This window comes from Petromyzon marinus, chromosome 3 (genome assembly GCF_048934315.1).
Source record: "Petromyzon marinus isolate PM22_M1 ecotype Great Lakes invasive population chromosome 3, UKy_Petmar_22M1.pri1.0, whole genome shotgun sequence".
Taxonomy (NCBI): domain Eukaryota; kingdom Metazoa; phylum Chordata; class Hyperoartia; order Petromyzontiformes; family Petromyzontidae; genus Petromyzon; species Petromyzon marinus.
In genome coordinates, this window is record NC_133669.1 from 3361358 (window position 1) to 3380216 (window position 18859).

The 18859-nt window shown below is 53.7% G+C and overlaps 1 protein-coding gene across 2 annotated transcripts in view; it reads right to left on the reverse strand.

Moving 5' to 3' along the window:
• Positions 1–18859, reverse strand: part of LOC116951900 (uncharacterized) — a 30826-nt gene that overhangs the window by 4139 nt on the left and 7828 nt on the right. For both annotated transcript variants that reach the window (XM_032970751.2, XM_032970743.2), the window contains 8 exons: positions 13829–18380; positions 12113–12245; positions 9820–9913; positions 5347–5459; positions 4443–4774; positions 3640–3823; positions 2870–3072; positions 963–1141 (listed from right to left, as the gene is read on the reverse strand). In XM_032970751.2, coding sequence (XP_032826642.2) covers positions 963–1141; positions 2870–3072; positions 3640–3823; positions 4443–4774; positions 5347–5459; positions 9820–9913; positions 12113–12245; positions 13829–17929 — 5339 coding nt within the window. In that variant the 5' untranslated portion in view covers positions 17930–18380. The remainder of the gene's footprint in view (positions 1–962; positions 1142–2869; positions 3073–3639; positions 3824–4442; positions 4775–5346; positions 5460–9819; positions 9914–12112; positions 12246–13828; positions 18381–18859) is intronic.

The window sequence follows — 18859 nt, forward strand, 5'->3', positions numbered from 1 at the left end:
AATTGTTGACTGCACTGTACTGGAAACTTGGCTAAAGCTAAATCAGAATCAATCTCTCCTAGAGAGCCGTGGGGCTAAAGAGTTGCGTAAATTATTTGTGTTTATGTGAAGACACAGATATACAAAAGAGACAAACCTGCTGTCTGCTTATGTGTTTTGTCATTTATATTCTCCATAATGACTGGAATCATTACTTATTTATATAAAAATTTGTTGGTTTTTTAGGTGAGACACACAGGTATAACCTGCTCAGGGTAATATGTAACTTCATTCCCATGACAATCGCTATGTGTTTGTGTGAACATGAGGGTTGGGTGCACACATTTATACGCTTTGCGCAATGTTACAAACATGACTCATGCAATAAGCCAATTTATTGTCAAAGATATATTTTTAAACTAATGTCCCATAAAATTAATTACATGCATAATAATTTATTGATTGATTGATGAAAAGCACCCATGTCAAAATGTTACATTAATGTCATTGGAGTGAACAAGACTACAGGCGAGACATTATCACGTGCATGGATTTGTAAACGATGTACGTGGTACGGTGAGCGATGTGCGTGGGGCAGCACTAGGGTAGCGGTTAGCGCTACGCTGCGCTAAAAACCCGGGCGACCCGAGTTCTATTCCTGCTCACGGCCAACACCAACGATTATCTGAACCAGTCATGGGCATCTCCTAGGTCGACTCAGTCTCAAATGAGTACCTGGTGCAGTGTGTAAAACATGACCACTGGGGAGACAAAGGCGGCCGGGCGTGGTGTTTTGCCTCCCGACCCTCTCGTGTGCCGCGCCGGCCTTCATAGGCGTTGCTCGCTAACAGCCACTTACCCCAACAGTCTGTTAAGGCTGTACGGGGGGGGGGGGATCTTTGCCTTCGACGTGCATGGCATGGTACGGAATAAGCGCGGCTCGGCAAGCAACGGGCGCGTGACGCCGCGAGTGAGACGCGCACTTGGGCCGGGTGAAGACGCCGCTGACGAGCGTGCACGAGGAGCCGTCCCCGCGGCACACACCGCAGCGGTCCCGCGCGGCGCGCGAGCCCAGGGTGCCATCACACCCCGTGGGCACGCACTGCCCCTCCACGCACACCCCGCCGCCCGGCTCCGCTCCGCACGCCGTGCCGTCCACCACCTGGGGAGGGGGAGCAACAACAACAACAACAAAAACGCGGGCGCAGCCGGGAGGCGTCGTGAGCATTATGATGTCCGTCCGCACGTTCCAAAATCTAAGCGACGCTATGCATTTGCTTGATTGGCACGGTTGGCTACGTACGGTGCGAAAGAAGTTCAATGTACGCATGTACGTACGTACTTGGCAGAAAAACCTTTCCAAAAATATGGCTTGCTCGCACGGTTGTTTGGCTTCTAAATTGTCCATTATCCATGCACGGCCGTGGCACAGTATAGACAGGCCCCTGTGATACAGTCCGGAGAACTCGGAGCCGAGTTGATTTGCCACTGGCTGGTACCAGCGGTGTCAAGGTCAACCTGTGGGAAGGAGTTGTGGGGACGGTGCCACTGAGCTACTGGTGGCAGCTACCATATAAGGACGAACAGCAGGCAAAGTTCACACCAATAAGCAGAGCGTCACGCCGTTATACCAGCGAGGTGACCGGTGGTGGGCGTCCTGGTGACATCACTGCCGCCGCTTACTGGTCAATGACAGCTGCTGCTGTTGTAACAAACATTTAGTCACAGTAGGAAGGACAGGAGTTGTATCTGTGGCCAGTTAACCCATAACACCTGCGTCTGTTCCATAACCTCGTGCCAGCAAGTTTTCGCCACTCCGAGTGGTGTCAGAGTGCACCTAACCGCGGCGAAGTCACTGGCAGCGGTGAATGGCTGCTGCTGCTACTGCTACTACTGCAGGCGCTGTTGCGTCATGGGCAAACCTCGGGGAAGTCACGAGCCACGAGCTCAGTGCTTCCAGTCAGAGTCGCTTTAAGCACGCGCACAGTGGCTAACCTCGTGAAATTCGAGATGCTCAATGGGGAGGCGAGGCTTCTTCCCATTCGCCAAGTGCTCGCTTGCCAGGGCTTCTGGGCCACGCATGCTCAGCTACGGCAGAGCCAAGCAGCTTGTTGTCCAGGATGGAGGGGGAGGGCCAAATAGGTTGTGGTATGGGCTAGGAAAGAGTTGACATTCCTCAGAGCCAAAAAACACAGAGCGCGGTGGATTTGGCTCGCCGGCTCCTGCTGCCGCTGCTGCAGGTGTTTGGAACGGCCTTGCGTGGGGAAGGCTCGTGAACGGAGCTGCCCTGCAGCTGCAGGCATTCGCTCTGTGACCGGAGACGGGGGAGCAGGGGAAGAGTGCTGGGCGAATTCGCACAGTGAGCCGGGGACGTGAAGACGAGCCCATCAGCCAGCCACTCTTCCCAAATAACCACAGACACGTGGCATAGTGACATAGCCTCCTTCAACCACTCTACCTTGCCTTAAAGCGCACCGCGCATGACACAACCGTTGTGACGCAAATTTCAACTTTTGTTGCTGTGCCGGGCTCTTGAAGGCTATACGGGGGGAATCTGTCTTTTTATAAGTGACAGTAGGCTGCTCTTTAGGATTTTTAAATTTCACTATCAAAGCCTGAGGTTCAGAGGCCGATCGCTCGAGTGAGGGAGGTGAGAGGAGACGTATGTATGTACATAAGTTGAACTTCTTTCTAGGTGCTCACTAACAGCACTTGCCCCAACAGTCTGTTAAAAGCGCACGGGGGATCTTTGTCTTTGTTTTGAACTTCGTCCGCATCGCACGTAGCCAACCGTGCTTATCGGAGGTGCGGGGAGCCGAAGCTCAGCGGGGGTGGGGGGGGGATGGAGCCAGGAGAGTGGTAGTAGAAGCGTGCATCCGTGCGTGCTCACCCTGCGCGCAAACATGTAATAGTAGGCGGTGCCGTTAGCACGGCAGAGCAGCTTGCAGCGGTCGGCCAGCGCCACGCCCGACACCTTTGGCACCCAGAGCACGGGGCGCGATGCCCGCGCGCCCGGCGGGCCCGGCGGTTCGGGCGCGCCCTTGGCACTCGCGCTGTTGTGCTGCGCGCACTGCTCCTCCCTGAACGACAGGCCTGGCCAGGGGGGGTGGTGGGAGACCGTGGGAGTGCGACGATGAGCTCGCGAGGGGGGTAGGAGGAGGGAGGAGGGAGACGGTGGTGTTATCGTTAACACGTGGGTGGCAGTCTGTAGCCGGTGCAAACGATCCGCATTTGTATTTTGGATTTGGGCCACGTATGTCAGAATCTGAATATTTATACTGGAGGAATCCGATGAGCTATAAAGCTCTTTTTAGCAGATGTCCAGTAGGGGGCCAGGTACAACAATACAAAAACACGATAGGAGTGAAAAGTATAAAAAAAACAAATCACTTAAAAAATGCAAATTAAATTATTATTTTTATATTACCAGGTAAATCCCACTGAAGTATTTTTTTACTTCTTTCACACTGTATGTAGCCAACTGTGCTGAACACAAAAAAAAACTAACCACGTAGTGGTAGTTTAACACCAAAATCCTGAAGTTATTAACCCTCCACCACCCGACGAGCTTGTCACGTTGACAAAGATGTTACTTAAGCGTGGCCAATCTCGCCGATTGGATTCTGTCAAAGATTGTTTTGCGGCTGTGGCCCCCGGCACCTGTGGCGAGCTGGCAGGCCCGAGCGTGGCACGAGCGATAGCGCACACGCGCGCCGCCGCAGTAGGCGCCATGGCCACGCGGAGCCGGGGAGTCGCACGCGCGCGGAGACACCTGGGCCCCGCCGCCGCAAGAGCGCGAGCAGGGACCCCACGGGCCCCACCCGCCCCAGCCTCCGTCCACATCCTGGGCAGGGGACAGGGCGCGCAGTCCACAACGCACGCAGCACACACAGTCTGTTCTCCCGTAACGCAGTAATCCTTGCAATCCTGAAGAACACCGCGGTGTGATTTAGGAGAATGCACGTTCCGCGATAACACGTAAGCTGCGCACGCAGGCTGTACACGTGGGTGGCATCTAGAAGCATCCAGCAGCATCCCGCCCTGTGCGATGCCACGCCGAGGCAGCCGTACGACCGCTTATTCCTACTCGCGTGACGTAGTTCTGTTCACTCGATCGCGTTATATTACATTCACATCCGCGTTATAAAAAAAAGCGTTCCCTAAAATATTCATAGCGTTATATCCAATTCGCTTTATGAAAACACTCGTTATAGGAGAACAGACGGTATACGCTTAGATCACTTTCGTGTTCAGCCTGGGTCTCTCACTGTCTCAGGCGAGCGTGTGTGAGCGTCCGTAATCGACTGGCGGTGCTCTGAGTCTGTGGCGGAAAACTCCACATTCCTCACGTCCCTCACAACGCCACGCGCATCGCTCGCCAAACAAAAATCTGGTGAACACTCTCACTCACCCGCGTCCCCACTCACTCGCTCACTCGCTCCCTCACTCCCTCGCCCGCTCACCGAGGCGCGCTGCTCCGCCGAAGTGCAGACACCGTGCGAGCACCACCGCCCGTGCCCGCACGCCGTCCCCTGCGCCCAGGGAAGGTGGCGCGTCACGCACACCTTGCCGCGGTGCCGGGCGCCGCCGGTGCCGGACTCCAGCGTGGCGCCCGGCACCGCGCACCACAGCTTGGCGCACGGAGCCGTGTGGGCGCACACGCGGGCGCCGGGGCCGAACGCCAGGCGGCACTGCACGCTCGCGGGATAGCGCGCCCCGGGGGTGAAGGGCGTCGGCTCCGCCTGGTGGCCCGTCGAGAGTGGCGGAGCCGCGGGGGCAGAGAGGAGGCAGTCGGCTGTGGGAAGAGCGGACGGGGGGCGGGCAGAGAGAGAGAGAGACAAGGATGAAGATTAACGCATTGGGGGGCGGCGGGGGGGAAGATGGGTGAGTGACAGAGAGAGAAAGAGGTAGTAATGAGAGGGAGGGAGGTCCACATCATTGGTAGAGGGAAACAGAGTGGTGAAAGAGTGGAAGGTAGAGGAAGAATGCGAGTGCATGAGATAGCTGTAGAGAAAGCAACACAATGGAGTAGATAGTGAGAGGTTTGAGTTGATATTCTTGGTTCTTTCGGTAAAGTCACGTAGATAGAAAATTAAAATTAAATAAAAATTACAAATACATTTAAAATAAAAGCAAAAAACCCCACGACGTTCCGATCGCAACACAAGCGCCTGATGGTTTGAGTTAATTTGATTTGTTACACGGCAGATTCTCATCATCAAGCCTCTCATCCACTTGTGCGACCCAGTCACTTGCCAAGGCTGGACTGCCACCTGCTATGGCTGCGAATGCTTCCCCAACACCACCCCCAACACATCGACGCCTCCACACACACACACAACATCTCCTCGCTCTCTCTCTGCCCACCTCCCCCCGAGTGGAAGATGTCATCGAGCAGCGCCGCACTGCACGGAGACCAGGGTCGCGCTGGGTCCACGTGCGCCAGCGTCGCCGACATGATGTGAGCGCGAGGACGTCCGCTGGGGGACCAGGAGGGTTTGCACGGGGGGGGGGGGGAGATTGAGACAAAATACCGGTAACCACTGGCCGATGAGCAAGGCAACAAAGACCTCTTCATATTCTTGGTTCTTTCGGTAAAGTCACGTTGAAAGAACCAAGAATATGAATCACTGCAGTCACGAAAGCTTTCAATCAAAGGACCTCTTCATGACCTGTAACGACGCAACGTCTGATCCACAAATACGGATGAGACATCGCAGCGATGCACTCCGCTACTCCTGACGCGGTTATCTGGCTTGACCACGCGAGTGTGAAATTGTAGTTGTTGCTCCGCTTCTACATCAGCCGTACGAAGGGAAAGGAGAATGACGATGACAACGCATACTCAATGAAGCCTTACTGCTTTGTGACATATTGGCAGTTGACCAGCAAGCCTGAGTCTGCTGGTGAGGCACTGAACTGTATATCGAGGGGTAGTGTAGCGGTGAGCGAACCCGGCGACCGGTGATCGATACCTGCTCATGGTGAAGAACACAGACCATTATTGGAACCGGTCATGGGTCTCCCCTAGGTCGACTCAGCCTCAAATGAGTACCTGATGCGGTGTGCAAATATGGCCACCCACCCCTCGTGTGCCGTGTTGGTCTTCATTGGTGCTCGCTAACAGCACTTGCTCGATAAGCCTGTTGAGGCTATACGGCAGATCTTTGTATATCGAAACTGGTCCAGAGTGTAGCTCGTGAAGAATCAATGCTTCTGAAATGATGTCCCATAAGGCCGTGTGGTGGGACAGATTTATTAAGATGTATTGCCTGCTTATATATTTTGTTATTTACATTCGTATGTATGTTGAACTTCTTTCGCACCATACGTAGCCAATTGTGATTATCGGAGGTGCAGGGGAAGGTCAACAAACTAAACACAAAATGCAGTTAAAAATAAATGAGTTTTCAATCTGGATGAAAAGTGCATCGCTCCAGTAGCTTGCTAATATCGGAAGGAAGAGCGTTCCAGACGGCCGCAAATGATTCCAGTATACTGTATTACGTCATCACTGTTGGTCAGTTCCTATGAAAATCACAAAAACATTTATTCGGGAATGAAACACCGAGTGGTGTCGATCGCTCGCCGTTCGTTTCTGCTGAGCGGCGACGAAGTCGCACGCGCGTGTGCGTGCGTGTGTGTGCGTGCGTGTGTGCGTGTGTGTGCAGGTGTGTGTGCGTGTGTGTATGTGCGTGTGTGCGTGCGTGTGTGTGTGCGTGCGTGCACGAGTGCCGTCAATGAGCGGTTATGAGAAGCCACGCCGAGAGCTCCTAACATGGCGAGTGAAACGCTTGCAAGTTCACGGCGTAAGTTCCCCTTCATGGGGATGACGTGGAAGATTACCGGAGAGTTATCCTTTCACCACGGCCACTCGTTGCTTTCATTGCTCGCTTTCTCTGTCACTTCACGTAACTTTTTTTTAGGATCAAATGTCGTATAATAAATTGAGGCAAGAGTGTTTTAATCTCTTCGCTAAGTAGTAAGCCGCAATTAATCACGAGTGGGGATCTAAGTAAAGTGCTTTTATTCTAGGAATGCACATTAGTATTAAAGCTCATGTGAATTTCCACTCAGTGACTGTTTTGGTTGGAGCACGAGGCCGAGTATGAATAAAACATTGGGCTCCATCTGCCGTGCGGACGCTCGGCGCGCAGATGGCACGGCGCGGGGTACCGGGGGTCTCGACGTTCAGACCTGGATCCCCCACATTTCGCCCCACGAGCTAACGGGGTTGGTCGGGACCACTATAGGGGGTAAATGCTCCTCGTATTTACCATGGGCAGTGGTCCACCATGGGCAGAAGCTGAGCGTGCATTCCGTCTGTTTTATGTACACACTACCTATTTATTTTCCTATTCCGCAGATGTTTAATATCACCGTAAGTTATTATTTTGTTTTCCACAATTAAATTCCCAATTAAACTTCCTGTGGCAGGCAGCCTTAAGTTAATTTTAATAGAATCTCATAAAAACCTACCACAGTGACCTTGCTGTCGTGCATATTTATAATCTAGAGACAATGCTTCTATTAAAAAAATCATGGTCAGTATTTTACCACCTTGGGTCGTACCAATAAACCCTTTTCGAGCCAATGGCTGGCCGGTCTTGTTTACTCGACGGTGTAGAGGAACGGCGACAGCCTGAGCGGGAGGAACGAATGGCCAGATGCGTTAATCGCCTTTACTTAAATCTCCCCTGAGTTTGTCACTTTAGCTGGAGTAAAAAATCCGAGTGGATTTTTTTTTACTTTCAACTCAAACGAGCACGTTCATTTGTTCATTGCCTTCTGAGAGTTCGTTGAGACTAACGGTCTCTCGCAAGGGGGAAGCTCGGGTTTCGAAAAGCTACCAACTGAGTATCGCCAAAATATGAATAATAATAAAAACAGCAGACGTGGTTTATGACGCGCCACGCGTCGCGAAACGGACGCAACGTTCGACCGAAAACCCGGGAGGCGCGGAGCCAGAGCTCAATAATAATAATTTGTTTTATTTTCAAAACCATGAGTTTTTCTCGATGAAGCAGGAAGAACGCACATGCCCGTGGGGGCGTTTTTATTAGTCTCCAGTTAAGTTAAGGATTACACCCGTCACCAGGGACACAACTTACCTATTTCAATGGGCGGGCTAGGCAAGATAAGACTGTGGACACCCCTCGTTTCTCCGAACTCACTTTTACTGAAATAGCTGCGGATGTTATTAACACGTACACAATAATACGTAGGCTGTAATTATGTTAGTTGCACCGTGTATTGGGTTTAGAGGAAGACAGTCTCCCAGTGACAGTATTAATAAAAATATTGAAAGGGGCAATGCTCACAAGGAAGTTATCGTGCGTGTTGCTTTCATGCCGGCCCCATTGATCTAGGATTTCCTCAAAGGGGGTGGGATCACGCAATTTCATGCTTTTCTATTGATATGATGCGTTAATCGGGCTTGGTCCCTGATAGACTTCAAGAAAACATCTTTATGAATATTTTTTGGATACATTATCTTGACATATTTTACTCGTTTATCTGTTGATTCGGGGGCCCCTTGTGGCCAACCGGGCCCCTTTGTGTCACAAAACGCTGCCACATACCGAATAGTTGCGCCCCTGGGCGCGTTTTATTAGTCTCCGGTAAACTAAGGAGTTACGACGGTGACCTTTATGGACACTGCAGCCCAACGTGTGGCCGGCCCGACGTCTGGGACCTGCCACGCGCCATTGTCCCCCTGCCAGCAGCGTCAAAGCACCACACCCGGCGCCTAATCCCGATCCCCGGTGGCTGTCGTTACGCAGCTGCGCGAGCTGCGTGTGCGAATCCCCGCAGGGCTCACAAAGTCTTTCTGCTCCTAACGCTTGGAAGTGTCAACAGTGGTCTGGAGTTTGCCCGCTTAAACTAGTGCTGCTAGAAAAAAACATTGGTCCAGAAGGCTCATATGGAATGGTGCAGGGCTTGCCAAGGAATTGTGCGAATCATTGCCGTTGTCTGCGTTTCACCATCCTCTACCCATCAGTCACACGTGGGCATGGGCACCAGAGATCCAGACTCTCTTGGACCAGGCTCAACAGACTGCTTTGTGGCTTTGAGTGTCTCGGCACCATCCCGGTTTGTGTGCCACCCCTACTACTACTACTACTCCACGCGACTGCAGAGCTGCCCAGCAGACAGCCATCCATCCACGTTGTTGAGGAGAGTCCCTTACAATGAGTGGGAAGGCCGATTGAACAGGATGAAGTAGTTGAGAGACTTGGATGGACAGCTTTGATAGCAAACGCAAGAAGCAAAAGATTGCTGATGGCCTGGTGAGACCTGTTTAGAGCTCACCTGGTGTCCTGGTGATGCCTGTTTAGAGCTCACCTGGTGCCCTGGTGAGACATGTTTAGAGCTCACCTGGTGCCCTGGTGAGACCTGTTTAGAGCTCACCTGGTGTCCTGGTGATGCCTGTTTAGAGCTCACCTGGTGTCCTGGTGAGACCTGTTTAGAGCTCACCTGGTGTCCTGGTGATACCTGTTTAGAGCTTACCTGGTGCCCTGGTGAGGCCTGTTTAGAGCTCACCTGGTGTCCTGGTGAGACCTGTTTAGAGCTCACCTGGTGTCCTGGTGATGCCTGTTTAGAGCTCACCTGGTGCCCTGGTGATGCCTGTTTAGAGCTCACCTGGTGTCCTGGTGAGACCTGTTTAGAGCTTACCTGGTGCCCTGGTGATGCCTGTTTAGAGCTCACCTGGTGTCCTGGTGAGACCTGTTTAAAGTTCACCTGGTGTCCTGGTGATGCTTGTTTAAAGCTCACCTGGTGCCCTGGTGATGCCTGTTTAGAGCTCACCTGGTACCCTGGGGAGGCCTGTTTAGAGCTCACCTGGTGTCCTGGTGAGGCGGCTGTGCGTGGTTTGTCCCCTTGAGGATCTCACTGCAGGCCTTCGACTCGTCATGCGGGAGGCCCAGGATGTGCCCTGGGCACACGCAGTGAGCAGCAGCAGCGGTCATCGTCGGGTGAGGAGTGGCTCGTCACCACGAGATCGAACGTTGCAATATGAGGTTACGATTTGATGCTGGAAGTAATAAAAACAAATCTTGGTTTGTTCTATTGCATTTGTACTGTCCGTAGAGCCTTATTTAATTTAATCTTAATGTATGTGAATATTTTTGACTTCTTACATTTTTATTCAATGCTCGATGCCACCAACAGAAACTTTGTACTTTTATATTAATTCCCAAATGATCATTTATGAACGTTCTTAAAATGTCCCAGTTTTCTCGAGGACCCACAGTGTGTAGTGTGATCTCCAAGCGAAAAGTCAGTGGGCCTCTGTTTCCCTCTGGCTCTTTGCTCTGAAGATGAATGTCATCCTAATAATCCATTTCTCTGGATTATGAGATGCACTTTTCTCCCCGCTGTATTTTAATGTAAAAGTTGGCCTATATTGGTTTCCTCTACCCAGCCGAATAAAATATTCCAGTGCACGCAAGTGTGTGTGTGATCATAATAACAATCCACACCCGTAAAGCACCGTTCAAGCGCTGCACAGAGCTAAAAACACAAATACGTTTTATAAACGAAAAAAATAATCCCCATTAAAAACCTAATAAAAGCACGGAGGCTCGTGATAAGAACACCCCACCGAACAAAAAACAAATCGGTCGAGATATATATAATGAATAGGAATTCTACAAGGTCTTTAAGAACAGATGGCGTCTCAAGGCGGGAATAGAATAAGCCGAGGGACTGCTCCGTGCGGACCGAATATCTGGGGGGGGGTGGGGGGGTGGGGGGGTGAATTCCAGAGCCCTGGGCGGGCGGAGGAGGAGGCGGCGCACAGGAAGGGGACCGGTCGTCCACCGAGCGGATGTGGGCTACGCGATGACGGCTGTGGAACCTTCACGGCTGTGGAAACTTGACGGCTGTGGAACCTTCACCGGCTGTGGAACCTTCACCAGCTGTGGAACCTTCACCGGCTGTGGAACCTTCACCGGCTGTGGAACCTTCACCAGCTGTGGAACCTTCACCGGCTATGGAACCTTCACCGGCTGTGGAACCTTCACCGGCTGTGGAACCTTCACCGGCTGTGGAACCTTCACCGGCTGTGGAACCTTCACCGGCTGTGGAGCCTTCACGGCTGTGGAACCTTCACGGCTGTGGAACCTTCACCGGCTGTGGAACCTTCACCGGCTGTGGAACCTTCACTGGCTGTGGAACCTTCACGGCTGTGGAACCTTCACCAGCTGTGGAACCTTCACCGGCTGTGGAACCTTCACCAGCAGTGGAACCTTCACCGGCTGTGGAACCTTCACTGGCTGTGGAACCTTCACCGGCTGTGGAACCTTCACCGGCTGTGGAACCTTCACCGGCTGTGGAACCTTCACCGGCTGTGGAACCTTCACTGGCTGTGGAACCTTCACGGCTGTGGAACCTTCACCGGCTGTGGAGCCTTCACCGGCTGTGGAACCTTCACCGGCTGTGGAACCTTCACCAGCTGTGGAACCTTTACCAGCTGTGGAACCTTCACCGGCTGTGGAACCTTCACCGGCTGTGGAACCTTCACCGGCTGTGGAGCCTTCACGGCTGTGGAACCTTCACCGGCTGTGGAACCTTCACGGCTGTGGAACCTTCACCGGCTGTGGAACCTTCACCGGCTGTGGAACCTTCACCGGCGCGTGGGAACGCTCCAGGGCGTCTCTGGGACCCCGTGTGTGTGCGCGGTGTGGTGCGGGTGAGCGGTGGCGCTGCGGTTAGCGCGCTGCTCGCAGGAACGCAGCGACCCGAGTTCGATTCCCGCTCACGGCCACCAACGCCGGTGACGATTCTCTGATTCTGTCCTGCGCCTCCCGTCGGGCGACTCGGCCTCAAATGAGTACCTGGTGTGCGACGTGTAAACATCGCACCCTGGGGGAGACAAAGGCGGCTGGGCTGGCGTTGGTGCCGGCCACCCACCACCTCGTATATTCCGTGCCGACCTTCATAGGTGCTGCTCACTAACAGCACTTGTCCCATCAATATGTTAAGGCTATACGGGAGAGCTTTGTCTCAATTCGTTTTGTTGTCCTTCCCCGCACCGCCGATTAACACGGTTGCCTACGTACGGTGGCAAAGAAGTTCAAGACACACACCCGCAGGCACACACACAACACGTTCAGCGCGAGCGGACACGCACCGATCTCGTGCGCCATTGTGTAGGCGGCCGTCATGCCGTGGTCCCGGATGACTGCACAGCTCCGCTGGGGGTCGCACACGGTGCCCACGTCCGCCATGCCCAGCGTGTGGCAGCTGTGCGCTCCGCACAGCTCCTGCGTAGCGGCACACGCGGTGGGGTGAGGGGGGGGGTGAGAGGTGTCGACGTCGTGTGGCACTCGAGTTCGCAACTGCCGAGGCCCTCCCCAGCAAGAACGAACGACGCAAGAGTGCCTGGCGTAAAAAAATAAATAAGATGTGCTCAAGCTTTGAACCGACTCGTGAGATGACTTGGCCGGAGGGATTGTGAGATTGTGAGTGACGTATACATACAGAGCCTTTTTTTTTGGGACAATCCACTGCTGGATGAAAGCCATCCCCACGCCTGGTCTCATTGGTTCTTAGCTGATCATCGATGTCTGCTCTACACCTGTCCATCACGTGTCTGCACCATCACATGTCCGTCCAACGTGTCACGTGTCCATCACGTGTCAGTACACCGTGTCACGTGTTTGTTCATTGTGTCACATTTCCATCACGTGTCGGTTCACCGTGTCACGTGTCAGTCCATCGTGTCACATGCCCATCACGTGTCTGTCCATCGTGTCTGCATGTCTCATGTCCATCTGCCAGGTGTTGTCCGACGCCCACTGAATTTATCGACGACCTTCGCTCTCCGTCTCGGTCACTGCTCACAGTGAAAGTGAACACTTTTGTCAAACGAACGTTGCTTTCGACAGGTATTGCAAACAGACTTGAGCTGAGGATCAAACACACGACCGTTGTTTCCAAGTGTTCTGCAAACGAGAGTTCTAGCCCCGGACAAACCAGAATTTCAACCGGAGTAGAGACACCGCCGATGAAGGTCCTAGTGACTGGCGTTGGCCAGACCTGGAGTCAAAGGACATCACGGCAATATTGTAAGTTCGGTTTAAAATGAGAGAGTGATGACGCAATCACTTCTCTTGTAAGAGCAACAGCTCTCTTACAAGAGTAAGGATTACGACAACACTACGATACCAACATTTACTTTTGACTTACGATCCGTTTTCTGACACTTAAGATCGTACTCCCACCGTAGCCTTGCCAGACTTACGAGGAATCATAAAAGATAAAATTCTCCACTCTGGCCCCAGCACCGACAACACCAGTCGAATTCTCAAATGCATTACCCACGTGCCCTGCCTTAACCGGCACTTGTGATTTTCCCGGAACACAACTGAACGCTTTACGAGAATGTCGCGTCGCGCGTTTGCCGTCAAAAGAAACTCGTTGCCCCACGGCACGGGTACCTGTCAATAGAAACTCGTTGCACCACGACACGTGTACCTGTCAACAGAAACTCATCGTGCCACGGCACGTGTACCTGTCAATAGAAACTCGTTGCACCACGGCACGGGTACCTGTCAATAGAAACTCGTTGCACCACGACACGTGTACCTGTCGGTAGAAACTCATCGTGCCACGGCACGCGTACCTGTCAATAGAAACTCGCTGCACCACGACACATGTACCTGTCGGTAGAAACTCATCGTGCCACGGCACGTGTACCTGTCAATAAAAACTCGCTGCACCACGACACATGTACCTGTCGGTAGAAACTCATCGTGCCACGGCACGCGTACCTGTCAATAGAAACTCATCGTGCCACGGCACGTGTACCTGTCAATAGAAACTCGTTGCACTATGGCACGCGTACCTGTCGCGTGAGCAGCACGGCCACATGGTGCGCGGGACCGGCGCCGCCTCGCATCTCGCGCCTCTGCCACGCGCAGAAGCTCCTGAGCGTGGCGGCGGCGTCGCCGCGTGATGCGGGCACCGCAGGGGCCGCCACCAGCGGCGCGGGGGCCACGCGGCCCCTCGTGTCGTTGGCCGCCGGCTCGCTCCGGCCCCTGCCGGCATGGGGGGACGTGCTGTTGGCCCCATCGTGCTTCTCGCCCGGTTTTACGTCGCCAGATTTTCCGTCGCCAGATTTGCCGCCGGGCTCGCCGTGCGGTTTGTCGTGCGGTTTGTCATGCGATTCGGATTTACGGTCCGATTTGACGGACGGAGTCGCTGTGCTCGTCACTCTGCGCTCGGTTCTGCCGGCAGATTTATCAGCAGGAGCGTTGCCATCCGATTGACCTCCCGGTTTACCGTGCGGTTTGTGGTCTGACTTGGAGGCAACTGTACTGCCCGATTTATCGACCGCTTTGCTCTCATCGGATTTAGCGCTTCCCGAGTTGTTGTGCACTTTACCGGCAGACGAACCAAAAGGCGTGAGTGTACTGTTTAATTTACGCTCTGCTTTACCGACTGATATATCAAGAAGTGGTCTACTGTTGACATTATCATTTGCTTTAGTCTGTGATTTGCCTTCAAGTTTAATGTCTGATTTAGCGGCTACTTTACCTTCCGCTTTACTCTCGGATTTTCCAGCTGATTTGTCATCTAATTTACTGCCTGAATTATCATCAGATTTACCATCTGATTTGCTGTCTAATTTATGAACAGATTTACTGTTTTCAGATTTGTTGTAAGATTTAATGATTGGTACCCTATCAAATTCAGCGTCTATTTTACCCTCTGAATTTTCATTCAATTTACGATCAGATTTACCCTCAAACGTACCAAACAGTGGCCACTTATTTATTACCTTACCGCCGGTTTTAACACCTGGTTCACCCTTAGGTGGAGGTTTACTCTCTGCTTGACCATGCACTTGCTTATCCGGTACAATTGAAGGTGGAATTTTACTGTCCGATCTGCACTCTGAATTCCCATCTACTTTACAATTAGCTGACAGTCTGCCATTGGTTTTACCATCCGATTTACCAACAGGTGGTGGTTTACTCTCCAACTTTCCATCTGCTTTACCATCTGTTTTGCCGGCAAATTTAAACAAAGGCTGTGGCTTTCCGTCTGACGTGGCAGTTGATTTATTGTCAAATTTACCATCTGCTTTGAGCAAAGCCGAGAGTTTTGTGCTTGATTCACTGTCTGATTTGCCGCCTGCTTCACTGTCGGGACGCGGCCCAGCGTCCGATTTGGCGCCCGCTCGCAACTCACAATTGAATGTCTTGCCCAACAGTGACAAACAACCTGGTTCACCTTCACTCTTACCATCCGGTGACAAATCGGCAATAGGTTTACCTTCGGAGTTATCGCCCAGTTGTGATTTATTGTAAGGTTTGTCACCGAATGGCAGTTGTCCATGTAAATTTCCATCTTTTGGCAGTTCCTGGTCCGTTTTAACCCATAGATCACCCTCTTTTTGGGATTTAACATCTGATTTACCATGCAGTGGTGATGTGCTACCAAATGTTCCATCTTTTTGTTGTGTGTCTTCCAAATGTCCCTTTGCCTGCGATTTACTATCAGATTTACAATCAAATTTGCTACCCATTGCAGATTTGCTATCTACTGACTTTGCATTTGATTGCTCGTGAATTAACAATTTCCCAGCTATCAGTACGGAGGACAAATCATCCGATTTGCTGCCTGCTGCAGAGGTACCGTTTGCTTCGCAATTCGACGAAGGTTTACTGTGAACTGACACGCTACTATTCACTGATGGTTGGCCATAGGTTTTTTTGTCCATTGATTTATCTTCGGATTTACTAAGCAATAGCAATTTACCATCTATTGAAGATAAACCATCTAATTTACCATCCATTGATGATTTACGATTGGATTTACTTTCCAGTGATGATTTACCATCTGTTGATGGATTACCATCTGAGATGCCATCTAATGATGATTTACCATCGATTGATGACTTACCCTTGATTGCAAAGTTGCCCTCAGTTTTAAAACTCCCCATTGACATGCCGCCAGTTTCATTACGCTTTGCCAATTTTACCACCGTTGGAGATGCACCGCGCCAATTACCGTTCGCTAAATATTTGTTCGCCCCTTTACTCCCCGCTGTAGAGTTGTCTCTCGTGGCTGCCACTGGTTGTCCCCCGTCCCTGGGAGATTCGCTCTCACTCGACGCATTTCTGTCCCGCACGCCGCCTCCTTCCAAGTTCGCCCTCGCGGTGGCTGGAGTCCGTTGCGAGTGCTTGTAATGTAGCCACGCCTGAACGTCTGGAGACGAGTTCCCCCCCATTGCTGCTTTGCCATTGAACAGCCGTCCATTTGTGGGCGAGTCCTCAAAATATCCTGTGCCACGTGAGCTCCAAGTTGTCTCTGAGCTTCCGTCTGTGTGTGGGCCATTCCTGTGCAGTGAGCCCCTTTCACCGGGCACAGTCGCACCATCTGCCAAACTTATACCCCTGGAATGGACCTTTCCGTCCTGCTCACTGCTCGCCTTAGCGTATCCATCAGATGGATCGCCACCCAAACTGGCACTTGGCAACCTATCACTCTCTGCCACGTGCTCAACTCCCCGTTGGCTGCTGTCTCCAGCACCTGCATTGACCACTCGAGGTTTCTTGTGGTCGCTCAGGGTGCCACCAGTCAGCAACTTTCTGTCCATGGCAAGATCGCCCGAGGTTTTTCCCTTCACGGTCATTCCACGGTCCATCGTAAGACCGGGTCTCGCAGGAGCAACCTTGCCACCTCTTGGCAAGCCATCGTCCGCCACTTGACTTTTAATGACTTCCTCACGAGCTCTCGCGTCCTCCCAGTGACCCGCGGCTTCCTTCCCGCGACCTGCGGTGACTTCAAAACGGCCTCCTTCGGCTTCCTTGGGCCGCGGGGACGACGACCCCCCGTGACTCCGCGGCGGCACCGCCGCCTCCCCGCCGAGCTCGTCACCCTCCTCCAACACCACGACGCGCGAGACGGCGAGGTGCACGCGCTGGCGGGTGGTGGCGTGGGCCAGGAGCGCGCGGGCCGCGTGCGCCAGCGCCAGCGCGTAGTGCGCCACCTCGTGCGCGTGCGCGTCGCCGCGGTGCGCTCGCGCCACCCCCGCGTCGCACACGAGCAGCGCGTCCAGGCGGCGCGTGCGCACCTCGGCCCAGTCCACGCCCTCCCCGTCGCCGCCGTCGTCCCTTGGGTCGTTCCGGCCGGGCGCCGAGCGTCGCGCGCGACGGCCGGCGGTCGGCTTCCCCGCGGCGACGCCGACGACGCGCGTCACCACGTGCTCGCGTTCGGCGCGGCTGGCGGCCGGCCACGCCGCGTCGCTCCGCCGTCGCCGCGTCCTCCTGCCGGCGAGGCGGTACCGCGGCTTGATGGTGAAATCCTCGTCTCCGACGCGGAACGCGCCCAGCATCCCTCCGCACAGGCTGAGCGAGGCAGAAGAAGACGGCGGCGGCGGTGGCGGCGGTGGCGGAGCAAAGCGGTCCCGTTCACCGGACGAAGCGGAGTCGGTGGATGGCGAGCCGGGCAAGAGGTAGTCGAACCAACGAGAAACGTAATCCCTTGCCAACGAGAGATAATCCTTCCGCGAGGACGCGTCACGCGCTTCAGGCGATGGCGACGAAAAGTAGCTCCCGTTCCCGGGCTGCGTCGCCACCACCACCGCGCCGGAGTAGAAGCACTTTCTCAGCCAGCGCTCCGCGCCTTGGAGCCGCAGCCGGGGCCGATCGCCGGGTCGAGGAGGAGCCGTCTCCACGCGGAAGTTCGGCGCCAGGAAGGCCGTCTCACGGCGCAAACGAAGCGTCATCTCGCGGCCGAACGCACGCACGTGCAGGCGGGCGCTCGCACCGGAGTCGTGGAAGCGTGGCGCGCGCACGAGGACGGACTCGTGCGCGACGGGGCGGCGATCCGTCTCGTCCGGCCCGTTGCCTCTCTCGCCCAGAAGGCACTGCTCAGCCCAAGGCGCGTCCCACTTAGCCATCAGCAGACAGAGAACCAGGAGGGCGGCTGAGCGCATGGCCCAGATGGCTCAACCGATGCCTACAGGAGCATTATTTGTACTCCGCAGGCCAGCCAGGTCACGCTTCGGGGGAGCCCGACTTGGTTCTGTCGGTGCCTTGCCCGTCGGTTTACCTCCTGCCGATTCGCCGCAGAGAAATGTGCCCGAACGCACGCGAGAGAGGCTCGCCAAACGTTCGGACGCTTCAGAACGGCCGCGGCTAACGCGATCCGCCGAGGATCGCGTGGGGCCACGCGCGGAAATCCCTCCGGAACGCGAGGCCGTCCGTTCTCGGCAAGAAGGTCAGCGGAAAAAAAAGGGGGGTGCTAAACAGCTGGGACGCTGCGCGAGCCAGATGACAGCAGAGCGACGCAGCAGGCAGGCCAAGCGGAAAGTGCAGCTTTGGACGTTCAACGGGTGACACTCTCGCAGCGAAGATAGGGCAACGGTTCTCCAAGAGCTGAAGGAGCTGCAGACCAAAGCATTTTTTTAGACATTGCTCAAAGAGTCACATTTAATTAAGCCAGTCCACAGCTTGAAAACAAAAAAAGCTCAAGTCGTCATTATTGTATCATAATTATTGGGTCATACATTTTAAAACTCATTTTGTTACAGCTGTTTTTTGTGTTTAGTTTGTTGCACATTCAATTAGCACGGTTAGCTACGTACGCTGCGAAACAAGTTCAACATAGTACACATTGCATAAAACAGCATAGGTTTCCCTCAGTTTCTGATTTAAATCCGTGCAATTAAAATGAACGCACAGCTTTATCCTTTAATCACCCCCACCGACTGCTGGCCGAAGGCCTCTGCGCACCGCGTGGGTCATGGGCATTGCTTGGCACCGGGCAGCGCGGGCTGGTGAAGGGCGGGGAGGGGGGGCGTTGATCGGTTGAGATATCACTCGCCACCGATGTTGGCCACGGTGCCGGGTCAAACTCAGGCGAC